The sequence below is a fragment of the Triturus cristatus genome, chromosome 4_2, assembly GCF_964204655.1.
Source record: "Triturus cristatus chromosome 4_2, aTriCri1.1, whole genome shotgun sequence".
NCBI lineage: Eukaryota > Metazoa > Chordata > Amphibia > Caudata > Salamandridae > Triturus > Triturus cristatus.
Genome location: NC_140586.1, coordinates 515,980,092 through 515,998,131, shown reverse-complemented (window position 1 = coordinate 515,998,131; position 18,040 = coordinate 515,980,092). Strand labels below are relative to the sequence as shown.

The following is an 18,040-nucleotide window of genomic DNA, read 5'->3' as shown; positions in this document are numbered from 1 at the left end:
CCCGAACGGCTGAACAGAATTACTTGAAATTTGGCAAAGGGGTAGTCCTCAGGTCAGGGAAGTGCCTTTTGCATATCTGGAGTCAATCTGTTCAGTATTTCCTGAGAAAATTGCATTTAAAAGCATATACATATCTATGTGCGCGCACCGTGCGCGCACCCCAACGTGCGCGAGCGTAATTCTTATTGGTTGTTTGATGTCAGTCAACATTCGAATCGGTCGAAATCAGGAAGTGTCGGCCGCCATTTTGTCTGTCGCAGTGATAAGGAAAGGTGGAAAAAAGGTGGAAAACGTGAAAAGGGGGCAGGGAAGAGAGTTTCTGACCCCCTAGCCTTAATCAGGGTGTCACAGAAGGACCCCCAAGGGTGAAAAAAACATTTTAATTTCTTATTAAAAAAATCGCGGGGTGCGCGCACGGTGCGCACATGGGGCACGGTGCGCACGGTGCGCGCAGTGCACTGTGCACCCAACGCGCACGCACAGTGGGCGCACCGTGAAAAACCTTAAAAAATATATATATATATATATATATTAATAAATACATAACTTAGCATTTAAAAAACCGTACGAATAACTTAAAAAAACCATAGGTTTCACACAGGTTATAGTTAGGTGGATATTTCACTCGTAAAAAACCAATAAAATTCCCCTGTTATAGTTAGTTCAGATAACTATAACTCGCGCGACCGCCACTCTATCACAAGGATGATGTCATCAGTGATGCCACTGACCATGTCATGAGTGATGTAATATGTGACCTCATGAGCAGTGGATTGCGGGCGCGCGAGTTATAGTTATCTGAACTAACTATAACGGGGGAATTTCATTGGTTTTTTACGAGTGAAATGTCCACCTAACTATAACCTGTGTGAAACCTATGGTTTTTTAAGTGATATATATACACACACACACACACATTATAATATATATATATATATATATATACATACATACACACACATTACATTAAGGTTTTTGGGGTGAGTATAGAGCAGTAAGGGTGTTTTCAGGTTTTAGGGGTGGAAAAGGATATTGGGTGGCAAGGCTATTTTTAGGGTTTAGGGGTGGGTAAAGGATATAGGGTTTTAAGTGAGTTTTTACGGTTTAGGGGTGGGCACGGATATTGGGTGGTAAGGGTAACTGTAGCATTTAGGGATGGGCAAGGGTATTGGATGGCAGGGACGTTTTCAGAGTTTAGGAGTGGGTAAAGGGATAGGATAGTAAGGTTACAAAAAAATTGGGGTGTGTCCCCCACAATCAGAAAAGGTTTATCATTAAAATAATTTTTAAAATGGGGGTGTTGGTGGGGTCTCCCTACAATTTAAAAAGATAAGTAATATGTACACATTTATTTTAAAAATAGGGATTTCACTAACCTTATATATACACTTACTTTGTAAAGTAATGCATGTGTTTTAAATGCATACATTTGTAATGCCATACAACCCTTCATGACTAGTAGGGAAGAATACTGCAAATAAAGCCAAGATTTAAGTAGTTAACGGAATTTCAACTGGTTCGACTCTGGTCTGGTGGAAGACAGCAGTAGGTGTGCCTCAGTCAGTTAGAATGTTGCAGTAACAAATATACCAATAACAAGAGATAAGAAATGAATACTCCTCTGCCACCGAAGAAATGCCTGGTATGGGCACAAGAGGGGAGAAGCGAAGGAGGAAAGGATAGAACAGAGTTGATAACCTTTTACTACGCAGTTTATAATCAGAGTTTTATCAGGTCACCGTCATCTTTGGTGCATCCCATTTGGACAGGACAGGACTGAGGGCACAAATAATTGAATGGAAGGGTCTTCTTAGGCGAGATATCTACAAACAGGATAAAGGAAAAGGAAGATACAGTCGATGCGGCTGGCAAAAAATAAGTGCTATAAACAGGGGAAACAATCTGCTTGAACACAGATTAGGCGACACTAATTCAGAGTCAAAGAGTGTAACAGAGGATAGGGGAACTGAAAGATTGCATGTTCCAGTGGTTGCAAACATTTTGGGCACAAACATAACGGACTACTCTCCTTAGAAAGGTGTTTTCAGGCCACCTAGGGCCAAAAAGCGTGAAAGGAGAAGACACTTTTATAACAGAGGAAGACCAGGCAAGCATCCTCTAATGGCTTGGCGTCAAACAACAGGAGGTGAAGGGTCAAAGTAAACAGCATCAGTAACATTTACATGATAAAGTCCAAGGCTACCCTAACCAGTCTCAAATAAGGCGACCTAGGATGGCTGATAGCACTTCTGTTGTTAATGTTTTTTGGTACAGTATCATCAGAATCTTTTTAGCAGCGATAGACGGTGTAAGCTTTATCACTGGGGCAGGGGGTAGAAGTACAAAACATATTTAGAGGGTTTAGGATTTGTTCGCAATACACACACCTCATTACTGCTGAAAAAGCTTTGCTTTGCAGTATTCATAGTGTCTCATTTCTGATGAGGTTGCAAAACTAATTAAAAAAACAATTAACTACTATAGTTATGGCTTTAACATAAACAGAAAAACACTCTACTTTCCAAGTTATCAATAGCTATTCACCTATAATGTCCATGCACTGCTCACGACTTTGCAAGTCACTGCACCTGAGCTCACAAACGGCATCATTCATTCTACACGGCTACACTTTTTCGTTTGCTGCTAGTGAAAAATCACAGTTTTTCTCCTTCAAATAATCGCCCGGATTAGATCTACTCGTTAACAGTGGTATTACAGCCTTACAACTAGATTTGAGTCTGTGAAACTATTATTCTGAACAGAACTGCAGCATCAGAGAGACTACTATTGAGGTTAACAAATGCAAATATAGGCTGAAAAATCTGAAAACCTCAGACCTTTTCTTAAAAAGGTCTGACAAATTTGCGACTGAAACTATATATTCGAGGGAAAAATCTGAATATTCAGGGAGGCAAGTGTAAGAGCTAGGAGCAAATTCAAGGCTGTTGTAATAGCCAATCATAACCTACCTTATCTCAAGGGATGTTTAGATAAATTCAGTTATACTAAAACACTCTGAAAGTAGTTTGCCTTTTATTTTGTGATAAAGTGATCTTAACCAATTAAGTTTAATATTCTACTTAAAATATTTTCGTCTCATAAAACAATACCATTTTTACTTCTCTTTGTAAATTAATACATTTTGAAGGACCCTTCTTAGAACATAACATTTAACGCAATCTCTATCACCAGCCAGTTGCTATTCAAATCCTGTCTCATTTCATTTCAAAACTTTATTCGATTAAGAACAAAGAATCATAAAAGTCAAACAATTTCATTTACAAACATTATTTCAAAATCATTTTTAAAAAACATTCTTACAATTATAACACTAAGCTGTTAAAATTCATTAGCTAAAATAATCACAAATGAAAACCCCATAGCTGTTACTTCCAATCAAATTAGATAATTTCATTGGATCTTCGTGCCAGGGCATACATTGAAGTGCCGGTTAAAACAAATAAGAAAAATCAGAAAATCACGATGCAATAATATACAATATACGTAATCAGGGGTCAGCTTCATGGTGCCAGATTTAGCCGTACCGTTTTCTAATCAAAAGTGACACCCGTATAAAATTTAGCATTGCACAGCAGACACCAGGTGAAGATAGAGATAGTAAATAATCATAGCCCTCTTCATAATGGCATGGTTGCTTTTCCTTAAGGATCGGCTTAATAAACCTGATTCTCGGGTCCTTATATAGGGAACAGAAAAGAACATTATGCATCGTGCTTTGACTATCTTTGTCATTACAAGGACAGGGGGGGCAGTCTCTCACACCAACCCCCCTGTTTAGGAAACGCAAAGAGAAAATGCAGGGTGTGTAACCTAAACCTTGTCAAGTAGAATCGCCATTGCACATGGTTTGTGAAGGATAGATAAAACTGGTGCAGCAAAGTAGCCTTAGGAGCATAAGGGCTAACCAGGGAATTCACAAACGGTGATTTCCAATAAGTTGTTTTAATTACAGCTTTGATATTTCCCTTTATATTTTCGGGGTTGTCAAAAATGTCACCCAGGCCTAATTTATGAAACATTTCATTTACATAAGATAGCCAGGGGATCTGTTTCATGTTTGCCAATTTTAAACAGTCCCGGAGGATATCTCTAGTGAGCTGCAAGTCCTCTGATTGCCATATTTTGCCCCATAACAATAAAGGGGAAAGGCGAATGGTGTCACTCACATAACTTAGACCTATTTCGTTGTGGACAAATCTGTTTGAGGAGCCTGATGGAATAGCCAATACACGCTTTAAAAATGTATTCTCCATGATCTGTAATGAGTCAGGGCTTTCAGTCCCCCAAACTCCTGCCCCGTAAGTAGCAACCGACAAACATTTAGCTTTATACAAAGTTTTTAAATGTATGACAGGTTTTTGTCCTAGTTTGCCACAAAAACGAAACAGACTCTATAGAGCGACTAGCACTTTGGACTCGAGTCTGCATTAACGGGGCCCAACTTAGTTTGTTGTTGAAGAGGTTACCCAAATAATTAAAGTTTTCAACCTTTTCAATGGTAGAGCTGTTAACTACAAACTTTCTAGTTTTGGTGCCCTTTGGGCCACAGACCATGGCAAAGGATTTGGCAAAGTTTACCTTAAGGTCTAGGTCCAACATGAATTTGTGGAAAGCATCAAGACAGTGCTGCATACTGTTTCCTGTGAGTGTCATAAGTACCGTGTCGTCGGCGTAAGAAAGCATAGGAATGCTCCTGCCGTTGACCTTTGGAAAATCATGACAGTTATCCAACAGGTATTTTTCCAGACCATTGGTGTACACAAGAAACAAAAAAGGAGCTAATATGCATCCTTGTCGAACGCCCTCAGTTGAGAGGATAGACTTAGTTTTCTCTCCCCCTGGCCCAAACCTTATGGCTACAGTAGTTGATTCATGGAGTCTACGGAGCAAGGTGACCAAGGGTTCCTCGAAACCCATGACCGCCATCATTTGCCACAGCTTGCTCCATCACACAGTGTCAAATGCACTTGAAAGGTCCATGAAGGCAAGGTGGATGGAGGATTTCCTTGCCTTCATGTATTTGCCAATGATCAGGGCCAGGTTCAGGCACTGTTCAACAGTACCTTTACCTTTCCTGAACCCATATTGGGAATCCACAATAAGGCCCACCGAATCTGCCCAAGTTTCCAATCTAGCTAAAATGACCCTACCCAGTATCTTACACGATGCATCAATTAATGAGATTGGGCGATAGCATCGGGGATCTGATCTATCGCCCTTCTTAAAGATTGGCACCACTACTGCCTCCTTCCATGATGCCGGAATACGGCTAATAACGACTGCTCTAAAAACATTTAATAACAGGGGGGCCCAAACCTTAACATTATGTTTAAAAAAGTCCAAAGGCACTAGATCAGGGCCGGGTGCTTTTAATAGTATGCCTTTCGACAGAGCATCTTCCACTTCTTGTAAGGTGAACGATGCGCTCAAGGACAAGGAAGACTGAGAGACCACCAAATCCCTAACGTCTCCTAGTGATGGTTCCTTGGGTAAAGTACCATGTGGGTTAAAAATTTTCCCAAAATGTGATTCCCATGTTTCACATGCAATCTGCATCACAATGTTATCCTTGCCATTACTTGTAAAAAGGGGGCGATTGATAACTTCCCAAAAGAGCCTGCTGTCCTTCAATTCCGAGGCCTTCTCTAGATCTTTCCAGGCTTGGTTTTTTAGGTCCAACTTCCTTATTCTTATGGCTTCTTTATATGCCAGTCTAGATGCTCTAACCACTTCTATGTCCCTGGGTTTTTGTTTTAATGCCGCTTTCAAGGATCTGTGTGTTGCCGAACATGCGGCATCAAACCATCTAGGACCAAGCATTTTGCTTTTACCAATTGGTTTTGTGAGGCGTTCGGCTACATACCCACATAAAGATTCAAAATTCCCTATAACCTTTTCAGGTGTAGTTGTAGGTGTTAAACATGCCTCGTACTCAGAACTATAACTATTCAGGATCTCAGCCTCAAGACCTATCGCGTCTATTTTGCCCCATTTAAGTGTGATACCTTTGTTCCTACTATACTTTACAGGTTGCTCCCAGACAGAGTGCTTGGGTTTAACGGGACAAAGCAAGGATAAATTTAGAGGATTGTGGTCACTAGCAGCATTAGCGGTTACTTCCAACTTGTCAACATGATGGAGGTGTCCACTAGAGACAATTACAAAGTCAATAAAACTCACTATACGTCTACTTCCCTGAAACGTCGGTATTGGAGCAGAATTTGGACCAACCCAGGGATCCACTATACATAGATCATTTAAGATAATGATGTTGTTTAGAGCGTCCCCCTGGGGTGTATGTTTGAAGTGTAACAATGGTTGGTCATGGGAGTCACTTAAACCGCACGCCTTTGAGTCCCCATAGGTGCATAATGAGCAGTTAAAATCTCCCACCCAGATGACAAATAGTAGGGGTTGCTCGAGGCGTGCCCTGGCTATGGCCTCCTCCAATTTCAACATTACGCTTGTCTCTTTGTTGTCAAAGATGTTGTAATACCAATTAATCAGCAGCAATGGTTCAGGAAACAAATTAACCAACATTAACACTTGAAACCATGGGGAGTCAACTATCTTAGAAGTTACAAGTTTACATAGTTTTAAAGATGTTGCCATCATTAGGCCCCCTCTTGCCCTACCCGCTTGTGAGGGTATCGCAAGGGTATTAAAAGCTTGAAAGCCCTCGATGATCTGAGTGGATCGGCTCCAAGTTTCCTGAAGCCACAGGATGTCATAATCACCCACAAAATCTAGCCATGCCTCGTCCTCCAATCTTGAGGCAAGCCCAGCAATATTCCAGGAAATAAGGCGCATCCTTACAGCGCTTTGGTTTTTTCTACCTAATTCAGTTAGTAGTTCCGGATTGTGCCTCAAGATGATTGGACTTGATTCGCTTTCTTTAGTATGGCCAGCCTCAGGGACTTGGGGGTTGGATGTACAATCGTCACCAACAGAAACATTTTCCCGTGAGTTATCGTCACAGCTTTCTCCCTTCTCCCTCTGGCTCGGCTCTCCTGGTATCAGAGCATTAGTATCGCCGGGAGAACTTAGTGATAGTCAGTCTATCTCTTCCATACCTGCAAGTGCATCAAAACGGTTTCTTAGGGGGATATTACTTGGAAACCGTCCTAGATAATCTTCCCCCTGGAATCGTAGTCTTTGTTCATTATGCCGGGTTTGCAAGGAGTTGTTATTGTTATAAATTGATCCCCTAAAGAAACCGTCACACTGTTGCCGAGGGCCCCAGTTGTTTTGGATTGGCCAAATGGCTCTGTTTCTCTGGGCCCACCCAGGATGTATTTCACTGTTCGGTGTCTGCCCAGTGTTTTTATAAGCAAAGTCGCGGGAGGAAGATACAAATTTGGATAAAAATATTCTAGACCTATACATTGAATATCCCCAGCTCTAGCAAATCTTGGTTTACCACAGATGATATTTTTTACCCAAGTATCACTGAAGTTGATCAGAATACAGTCCCCCTCTAGGTCCTTATCACTTGGGCCCACCCAGGGAACTCTGCGTACGCTAAGTATTTTTGTTTTAGATTCAGGAGGGAGTGGTCTGTTATTATTGAGCCAGTATATTACTTTGTTTTTTAATTCCTGGTTTGATTCCATTTTATTAAACAAAACTGGGGGTACTCCTGTGAGTATTGCCATAAAAGGAGCTGAATCTGGGGGCAAGTTTACAGGTGGTAGTTTCCTTTTATGTGCTCTCTCGTTGTCATTGTTTGCTGCAGGCCCCTGCAAAGATGTTTGTTTTGACCCTTGGTTAGTTCCCTGTTTAGAAGTAAAAACTTCTGGTGTTGGTACTGTGCTACCCATATTTTGGTTAGGGGGCCCCACAGTGCCCGCCACTACAGGTTTGGTACGAATTAATGGAGCAGGTTTTGTTCGTGCTAAGGGGACCGATGCTGCCTTAGGGTCAACAGGTATAAGTGTTTCGGGTGGTTTGCTGGCATTTTTATTCTCTTCCCCTTTCTTTGAATTACTATTATTGGCGATACTGTTTTTATTATTATTATTAGTACCCCCCACCTCGAGTGATTTGTTTTTAGTTACTAGAGTTTCAAGGGAGTTGGCGTCAAGGGAGATAAGGTGTTCCAGTTGGTCTAATTTTAGATTAACAATTTGAATTTTCTCTAAAACAGGCAGCAAAAGCATCTGAACCGATTTCTCAATTACCCCCAAGAGACGATCATTATTATTGGTGTTAAATGAGAAAATTTTCTGTCCTGCGTCAACTGGGTGAGTGCCCTTTTGTTTGGTTAGATTTGTCGGGACTTTAGATGGCGCTGGCTTCGCTGACTTAGTTCTAGTTCCTTTTCTATGGTTTCCCCCTCTTTTACGTTTGTTCAGATTATTTGGTTCCCGCTCACAGTCTACTACATGATCTTGTATATGAATGGGCCCATTACTGCTCAAATTGCCGTCTAAGGCGTTATCCCCCGTAATACCTGATGAGATAGGTATAAGAGTAGGTGTAGATGCTTCAACTTGGGAATCCCCTGGGTCTGCTATCATGATTATCTGGGAGTCAGAGAGTGCCACTAGATTTGGACTAGCCTCTAGGTTGCTATCTGCACTATCTGCACTTTTCTCGGGAGTGGGTGCCTTATTGGGTGTGATTTTAAAGGCAATATCTCCCAGGGATGAGCGTTTGCCTGTTATTAGATCTAAGGACAAGCGCTTTTCGGTAAGGGTTATTTCTTTTTCCAAGATAACAGTTGCCCGAGTTATAAAATCGTCTAAGGTTCCAGTGGCTTTCCCGTTGTTCGTTTTTACAGTAACCTGTCTACCCTTCCCTGAGCGCAAGGACATCATGTGGGTTCTAGGAAACAACTAAATGAATAATAATACTATAACTTCTAATCAAACAGTTTAAAATGAGAGATCTGGGATGGAGAGGGAGAGCAGCCCAGGTGGAGCGGGCACGGGTTACTGGGACTCCTAGAAAATGGAGTCACAGCCCTCTAGCTCGCAGCCCTCAGCCCCTGTTTTACCCCAACAGCAGCTTTAGTCCAGTGAGGAAAGCGCCCCTCTGCAGAGCGGGACCCGGGCTGCGGGTTCCGCGAGGTGTGGGCAAAATTGCGTTAAGTGACCTCAAGGAATCCAGGATGGCAATGGCAGGTTTGCTAGGAGGTCCCACGGAGTACGAGGTAAGCCGGTATTTGATCACCCGGTCTTCGGGGGCGGGGGTGGGGAGGGAGGGAGAGCAGCCCAGGTGGAGCGGGCACGGGTTCCTGGGCCTCTTGAAAATGGAGTCCCAGCCCTCTTGCTCGCAGCCCTCAACCCTCAACCCCTGTATTATCCCAGCAGCGGCTTCAACCGAAGAAGAGAAGCGCCCCTCTATGAAGCGATACCCACACAGCGTGAAGGAAGTTGGAATTAATGTCAACAAGCAAAGAAAGGAAGGAACAAAGGAGTGTAAAATGCTCCCACTATGAGAGGCAACAGAGATTATCACAGTACCTTGATCAACAGTCCGAGTGGAGGGGCAGAATCCAGGAACATACAAGTTAAAGGGGGTGGCCCTGCCCTGGCTCCGACTGGCGATGACGGGCAAGGACGGGCCCGCCCTTGGCCCGGGCTTTGCCCGGGCGCGTCCCGCGCTGCGGGTTTGTTCTCAGGCTTTAATCCCCCCCCCGGCGCTGCCTGATGATGCAATTGGCAGGCGCCCGGGGCAGGGAGTTCTGGGAAATGGTGTTCCGGTGGCCGTTTCCCTCACGGCAGTGAGAGTCGATTGGCAGCCCTCTAAATCGGGATTCTCCTCAGCAAAACGCCGTTCCCCTCACGGCAGGACAGACAGCCTTAGGGATGTGGCAACAGGTACAGTTTTCGCGCGTCCCGCGCTGCGGGTTTGTTCTCAGGCTTTAATCCCTCCCCGGCGCTGCCTGATGATGCAATTGGCAGGCGCCCGGGGCAGGGAGTTCTGGGAAATGGTGTTCCGGTGGCCGTTTCCCTCACGGCAGTGAGAGTCGATTGGCAGCCCTCTAATCGGGATTCTCCTCAGCAAAACGCCGTTCCCCTCACGGCAGGACAGACAGCCTCAGGGATGTGGCAACAGGTACAGTTTTCGCGCGTATGTGTCAACGGACCTTAATCCTTTTAGCAACCTGTACTCCTTCAGAACCTGTCTCCGATTCCAAGGTTGCCCTACGAACGAAAGAAATTGCTAGAACATACAAATAAAACGATTTACAAGCCTGTAGACTTTTTACAAAAATTAATCTGATTCCATGCTTACTTCGAAAGAAGAGGTGTGAGGAATAAGGGCAAGATAAATCATTATAGGGTAGGTTTAATGAAATGTAAAGAACTTCTCATTTTTTAAAGTTAATTTTAGTAATTTTCTCAAACAAACGTCAAAAAACACTGCTTTGTCAGTTTACGAGCATTTTGACGCCAAAATAAGTCATGGTGGATCATCCAGACAAAATTGTGTACAATAACAACAAGCATTTGCAATGCATTAGGCCTCGCGTTTGCGAAGGTTTCAACTATTGGCAATGTAAATGACAATGTCTTTTTTATGTGTTATTTTTAAAACAGATAAATTAAAGGCATTGTTATTTACAATGCCAATAGCTTAAACTATCGCAAATGCGAGACTTGTTGCATTGCAAATGTTGGATCTGCGCTCCATGCAGCCTGCGATGTGGTCACGACCATGAAACCAATGAAAGTTAGGAGAAAATAAAACTAGGTATGCACTGCTACAATTAAGACGTTAGTAGTGAATGTCTTAATTATAGCAGTGCATAATTATAGTTTTCTTTTCTCCCAACTTTCACAAAGCCTTCAAATACCAAGAGTGTTGGTGTGGGGAGGGGGAAGGCAGCTGCCGCACTGGTATGCAGAAACAAACAAAATCGGACGGCTGCCACATTTAAGCAACGACGGGGTGGGGAGATAATGAGCCAAGCATTCCAAGCATTACAGCATGTCCGGAGTCCTCCGGGGCCCTGCGGACTGCTGTTAAAATCACAATTAAGTAAATCACTTGAAATTTAAGCAGGAACTACATGGGTGCGATGGAGATGAGGGGCTGCGATCAGTGTTAATTTCAGCAGCTGCACATAAAAGAAATGAGCGGCTGCCATTCTCGAACCTGAAGGTGCCTCAAGCAGGAAAGCATTATGTACCTGCAGTAGGACAAAATAATTCAAAAAAATAGTGCTCACACACTAAATAAACATACCGTGTAATAACACAAGTAAAAAGTTCAGTCCTCATGGGAGGTTACAGATACAGACAAGGCGTTACTAAGGAGGGACTAAGAAGTCTATTAACAAATCAGAAGCAACCATTTAGAAACAACAGTAACAGGAGCTAATTGAAAAGATGGGCAGAGCTTAAAGTCCCTTCCTGAATACAGCATGCCTCGTAGAGCAGCACATGCGCTGCCCAGGCTCGACCTAAAAACAGTCATATTGAAAAGGTCTGGGTCATCACATCAGTGTCTGCAAACAGACGGTTATTTACTTAGGCAAGGGGTGGGCAGTGCCAGACACAGAATTAACTTGAACATTCACAATGTCACAGGATAGGCATTAAGATTCTGCAGGCTACCGGGGGTGGGGAAGATGGCATGCATTTCACCTCCAGTTCCAATCAGCAAGGTTTGCATGTTGGCTCAGTGATACACCAGTCTTCATGGACCTCACTGTCATTTGTGGAGGAAGTGATAGGTGGGTTTAACTGGTGTGGGGCGGGGCGTAAGGGGGATGGAGAAGACAGCTCCCTGTGTCTTCATTTACTTTTGAGCAGCTTAAGAAGCACTCTACTTAGGACTACACCAGTGACTTCCTTTTTATAATGCAGAACATACTAGTCATATATGTGAGAATCACAGAGACAGTACACAGATGTGTGGGTAATGGGCAAGGGGGGCCCAGGTTCAGCTGGCATAATAGTGGTGGGGCACAAGAACGCTGGTTAGGAGAAAGGTCAAAGGCATGAAGCGGCTCTATGGCTGCGGGTGACAGGGTGCAGAGACAGCAGGTGGGTGAAGGGCCATAAAAACAACACAACATAATAAGAAAATGACATTCAGAGTAATGTTACTAGCATTAAGATGTCTGTCAGGAAGTGGGTGAAAGGACACATACGTGGCAGGCAGGAGGAGGGAGATCCGCACAATGATAACAGTTTGGAGAGTGAGGAAGACCAGAAGAAGCACCCAGAAAAGGACATTTATGCAGAGGCTCACAGCAGAATGATGAGAACCGTGAGGATTTACCAGAAAACAAGTTGGGGAAGGCGACAGGACAGTTGAATGGGTGGTGGAAGGGGTTAGATTCCTGAATGGGAGAAAAGAATTGGAAGAGCAAGTGAGTGAAGACCAGAGAGCATGTTAGGAAGAACTGAATAGAAGAGCTTAAGTTCGGATGATGAGACAAATGGTCTGTTGAGGGCTGTCTCTTACTTCAAAGTGGATCAACAGAATGTCCCCAAGATAAGTCTGGGTCGTGGACATTGCCCAAGCAGACAGATACACCTAGACTGGAGAAGGCTACGAGATCTCAAAATTGGACACAATGCTCATTTCAAGTATGTTGGACTCACACTCCTTGCATCAGCTCTGTATGTGTGATCCAAAGAGATACCCGACTTCCCTAAAATGCTTTCAATGGGGAAGGCTGGGGATAGATGTATCCTAAATTAAATATCTTCAGTGCTTTCAGAAGTTATGACACTATGTGATTGTTAAGTCTGATGATTTTGCCAACTCCAATTTGCTTTAAGTATTCGAGAGAGATAGAGAGACAAACGTTTTAGTCACTTGCTCTGTTTAAGGTTGCTAATAGCAGGAAGGGAGTGATGAAAATCCATCAACTTGCTTTTTGAAACATTGATCAAATGGGCATTATGTATGATATAGAAGTCCAAATTACTAGCAAGATCAGTGTAGGAATTGACTGTGTCATCCACAAAAGAGGACTGGCAGCAGAGTCAGCAACTTTAAGATAACAAGCACTGGCATGGCCAATAGGTCTTGCCTAAGCAAGGCCTATTGGCTTTGCTAATGTTTTTTAGCCATGTTGTACAGCAATGTGGCTGAGTTATGTGTGTGGTCTAGAGAGACGTAGAGTGAAGTGGCCTACAGTGGTGTGGCAGGGCGTGGCATGGCACAGAGTGAAGTGGCATGGCACAGAAGGTGTGGAATGTAGTGGCTTAGAGTGGATTACAGTGGCATAGAGGAGAGGGGCATAGAATGGAGTGGGGTAGACTGGAGTGGCATAGAGTGGAGTGGTGTGGATATATGTACCAATTGGGGATGATGGAGTTAAATGGCAGCAGTCAAAGAAATAGTACCTGAAACAGAGCGATAAATCGGACGAACACTAATTAAGTTGAACCATTCTGTACTTGGTCCATACTCCATAGAAAGAAAAGAAAGGGACATGTGCTGACCAATTAAAAGGCAGCATAGATGAGTGATAATTTATTTTATTTATAAAGTTTTATATAGCTGGAACATGACCCAAGAGGATATCAGAGCACTTTACATATAGTCAGGGAAAGGAAACAAGTGGACCAAAAATAAGCAACACATTCAAGAATGATACTTGAAGTTGCAAAGTCAAGGAGTGGGGAAAAAGCCACCCTGAAGAACAAAGCAGATAACTAAAGCCAATGAATTATAAGCAACCAGTGGGCTCCAAGCCTCTTACTGTGAACAATACCCCTCGAAAGTGCAGCACGTGCTGCGCAAGGAGGATCCAAAAAATGCTAATAATGGGCCAAAACGACAGCTCTGACTGATACCATTATTTATGTTATCCGTGCCTGGGGCCCAGGGTGAAGAGAGAAGCACGTTATTTACATACAATGTTTGCATAGCTCTAAAGGCGCCCCTGGAATCTTCACTGCCAAGAGTTTCTGCACAAGCAGGGCCCCCAAGACCTTGTCAAAGACAACTGATAAATCCATAAAAGTAGGAACAAACTATCCCGCTAGTTCACACAATGTTTCATCCAGTAAATGCAGCCAGGATAAAGAATATCAGCAGCTTTAATTTGAGTTGCAGTACATTTGTAAAACACAGGCATCTCATTATTGCACAAGCTCCATACATAACTCCAAAGATAAGTTAACCATCACATGACATCTATATTGTTCCTCACATGAGAAATTGCTGCTATTTTCCATGCATTATAAAAAATGGTTTACATGTGACAACATACATATAAATGTGGTTAGTCATTTTTCAAATGGTTAATTTTGGAAAATAAATTCTAGCAATAATAGTCATATAAATGCTTTTACCACAGCTCTAAAGGAGGGCCTAATATCCTTACCTATTGAATGCAAACGAAGATATGGTGAAGAGATCTATTGGGATGATGGTTGGAAGAAAGTTTAAGGCCATCAAAAGGGGCTAAACACTTGCATAAGAATACAGCTCTTCGAAAACTGACGAATGTTAAGTGAACGGATCAACAGAACTGCAACAAACTGGAAAAATTACACTCAGCTCCGATAGCAAGAGAAACACACTAACAATTTTTATTTGGACGCATCTAGTTCAATCACAAGCTTGTGATTGCCTAGGGCTGTAAAAGCTCACGAGGATGAAGACCACGAAGCAGCTCGGCAAAGTAGGTGGGACCAGAAATACGAATATAACATCGCTCATGTCTTTTATTGCAACCTCTGCTTGTTTACGAACTAGAAATCTAAAAGTGTTGTCTATGAGTTATCTCAACCCCAAGAAGAGTTTAGATTGCAAAAATCACACATGAAACAGGGAACAGCCATACGATGTCAGATTAGTATACAATACCTTACAAATGCTTTTCCTAGCCAATATTCTGTAAGTATTCTAATTTTAGTCTCAAAATATTTAGGGGGGAGATCTTGAAAACAGGTTTACACAAATGTGAGAATATGGGTGCGTGTACTGATATGTAAACGTGTGGCAAAGTTGTACATCATTGAACTACAGGCAAAAATATTCAGGACACCTATTTGAAACAGGAGCACATGTATCCAATACAGAGCAAGATTGCTGCTTCCTGATAATCTTTGTTTAGGGAGACGACCCTTGTGCCCTATAAACAGGTAATCAATATTCAGAGTTCATTTTGGGAATGGCATGTTTGGGACAAACTTAGCAATGGGAAAACCACAACGGCCAAAGCAGATGTTACGCACAGTTGTGGGGACGTTGTGCTATACCTGCGTTCCATTATATAGTTGATTTAAATGAAACTATTTCTAAATAATACGATACTAGCTTCCCTTCCTATCTAAACATAGGGTCAAGTGAAATGAAATTGTTGTCGTCCATGAACCAAAGCACACTTTTCAGAGTAACCCACACCATGGATGTCATTTTGGGATCGCAGGTGCGACCCCTGGCTACTTACTTTGCGACCCCTGGCCTCAGAGATGGCACATTCAGTGCCAGGAAGAAAGGGCAGTTGGGGCTCCACTCTCCATTTTCTGCCTTTTTTTAAATTTCACTACTGGTGAATAAATAAAATATATTATGCACTAATAGTGAAATAAAAAAAAGATGGACAATAAGCTGGAATATGCTCTTGCGTGGCAGCTGGGGCAAGCACAACATGCTTTAAATGCATGGTGTGTGGGGGCTTGCAGGTGATAAGTGTTTATGTGTGAGAGAGTATATATGTACAAATGTGTGTGTAAGTGTGTGTGAAGGAGAGAGTGTGAGTGAGTGAAGGTCAAAGGGCGTTTGATCTCACTTATGCTACCCCTGGCATTTCGGTGAATTGACGTTTATGACCCACATATTTAGCAGCAGCTACCCACCCATATCCAGCATGGCATAGCACAAAAGACCTATATATATATATATATATATATATATATATATATATTTTTTTAACAAACACCCGACAAAGCTAGCTGACCTTATTTCACTGAATCTTTCCACCCATGGATCATAATCAACTATGTCATATATGAGCGGGTTTGCTTTCCTCAAAAGTAACAGCAGCCTATTTTAAGATGAGTATATATTTGGATACTACTATTCAGGCACTAAGAGCTCTAAATGCGCCACAACAGCAGTGTTACAACTTGACCATGTGCGGAAATCAGTAGACACAAGCAGCAAAGTTCTGTCAATCAGCACTAACTTTAACGACATGGTGTAGAAACTATATACGCCAATGCTAACACGTTCATTAGATTACTCAGGTTAGGTCTTTTTATGTCTAGGAGTGTTGCCCTTTTTGGGGTACATATGCAACGTTTTAAGAGACTCTTAAGCCTCCACGATTTTGTGATGGTGTTAGCCATGGATAAACAGGAATGTTTCACTGGCAGTGTATACTATGTTTCCAAACACAAGTCGATACTTTGTGTCTAATATAAATTTGTAACATGGCCGAGGAGAGCTACCAGACAGAGAAGCATAGTGCATATCTACACGACATACTGTAAAAAGCAGGCATAGAGCCTTAGCCGAGAGTTTCGCCCCTCCTTCCTAGCAGCAGGCTGTCAGCTGTCACAGGACCCATATCCCCGAGGGGCCGGACCCTCGCACTCGTGCGGCAACACCCTCGACTTTACCCTCGCTCAGTGATTTCAGACTTTCCAATGCAAGAGGAGGTTACTGCCACTGGACATGGGGGAAGTTAGGGCAGGAGGGCAGCCCATGAACTACTACCGGAGATCATGGTCCGAACGATTCATCCATAGCAGAGTGGCCGTCCGGGAGGAGGGGCAGGGCTCCAGGGCGGGAGCTTTGTTGACAGCCAGAAAAGAGATGCGCAGCTTCGGCCTGCAACGTGATGGAGCGGGTGAGGAAGTTCCGTAAAGCATCATAGCAGCCTGATTCAGAGAAGCTGAGCAAAGCCTTTACTAGTTCTGCTCCACAAGCCACGAATACCTATTCTCTACGGAGAAACCGTCGCCCAGGGGAGTCCGTCTCTGAAGCTGCTCTTGACTGAAACGGTGGGAGGCATAAACGATGCCCCAGCCCACTTTCACTTGACCCAATTTCGCCTCTCGTCCTGCGGCCGCTACTGACTTACTTGTACTGCACGGGTGAGCAGGGTGCCGGCGCCGGACGCCAGCTTCTTGAAGTCCATGGTGCTGGAGTGTGTATGCCGCTGGCTGGGAGGCGGCTCTTCCTGCCGTGGCAGTGACTAGTTCCCATTAGAGGAAAAAACACTAGCAACGACGATGAATAGCGTGACAAGCACGTTAAATCACATCCTACTTCCGCACGTCAAACCGAGAGCGAGTTACTTCGGGGAGTGAGGCATTGGATATTTGTGTCTCCTAGGCACGCAGACGAACGTATTTTCTTGTGCAAGCGGATTTCAATTTTAGTAATCTTCGTGGTTGTACATCGGTTTTATGCAAGTGACATCACTGCGCGTGATATCGCGTGTGGCATCACAGAAAGTGGCGAGTAATGATATCACAGGAAGGCATGTCACAAAAAGTGAGTGACGTCAGCTCGTGAGATCTCACACATGTATAGCAGGTCTATCATGAATTCATTTGAGAGCTTTAGGAGGTTTAACAAACGAAAGCTGATCAGAACCTAAGCCTGTAACTTGAGTTCCCTCTCTGAAGAAATTAACACCCCAAATGTGGATGGAGTTTGCTGGCTAGCTGCAGTACACAAGCCACTAAGTTCTATATCAGGAGTGGACTCTCAGTGTTGTATTTTTCTTAGGCAGCCGTGGCCACACTGAGGCTGCATACCTTTATATGACATGTGAGGTTCCATGATGTCAGCTGTGGAACGTTGGGACTGAATGTACGTGGGCAGTCAGTTGGAGCTGTGCCCGGCAGGATTGCGGTGTGGGGTCTTTTACCTCTGTGAATATGTCTGTGTGGGAGTATTTGTAAAGTGCACTGTTACTCCGAAGAGTGTCCTGATGCTGAATGACCGTTAGCAACACAGGAGAGCAAGCTTAGGGGCAGAAAAATAGCCATGTTTTCAGCTTTTTCCGAAACGGGAATAGATTCAATACATCTCAGCTTAAGTGGCATTTTATTCCAATGGCATGGAACTTATCTTCTTCAAGGGA

At 43.3% G+C, this 18,040-nt stretch overlaps 1 protein-coding gene across 4 annotated transcripts in view; it reads right to left on the bottom strand.

Moving 5' to 3' along the window:
* Positions 1–17,186, bottom strand: part of SH3GLB1 (SH3 domain containing GRB2 like, endophilin B1) — a 316,467-nt gene extending 299,281 nt beyond the window's left edge. For all 4 annotated transcript variants that reach the window (XM_085602119.1, XM_085602120.1, XM_085602122.1 and 1 more), the window contains exon 1: positions 17,030–17,186. In XM_085602119.1, the coding sequence (XP_085458245.1) occupies positions 17,030–17,086 (57 nt within the window). In that variant the 5' untranslated portion in view covers positions 17,087–17,186. The remainder of the gene's footprint in view (positions 1–17,029) is intronic.
* Positions 17,187–18,040: the final 854 nt, after the last annotated feature.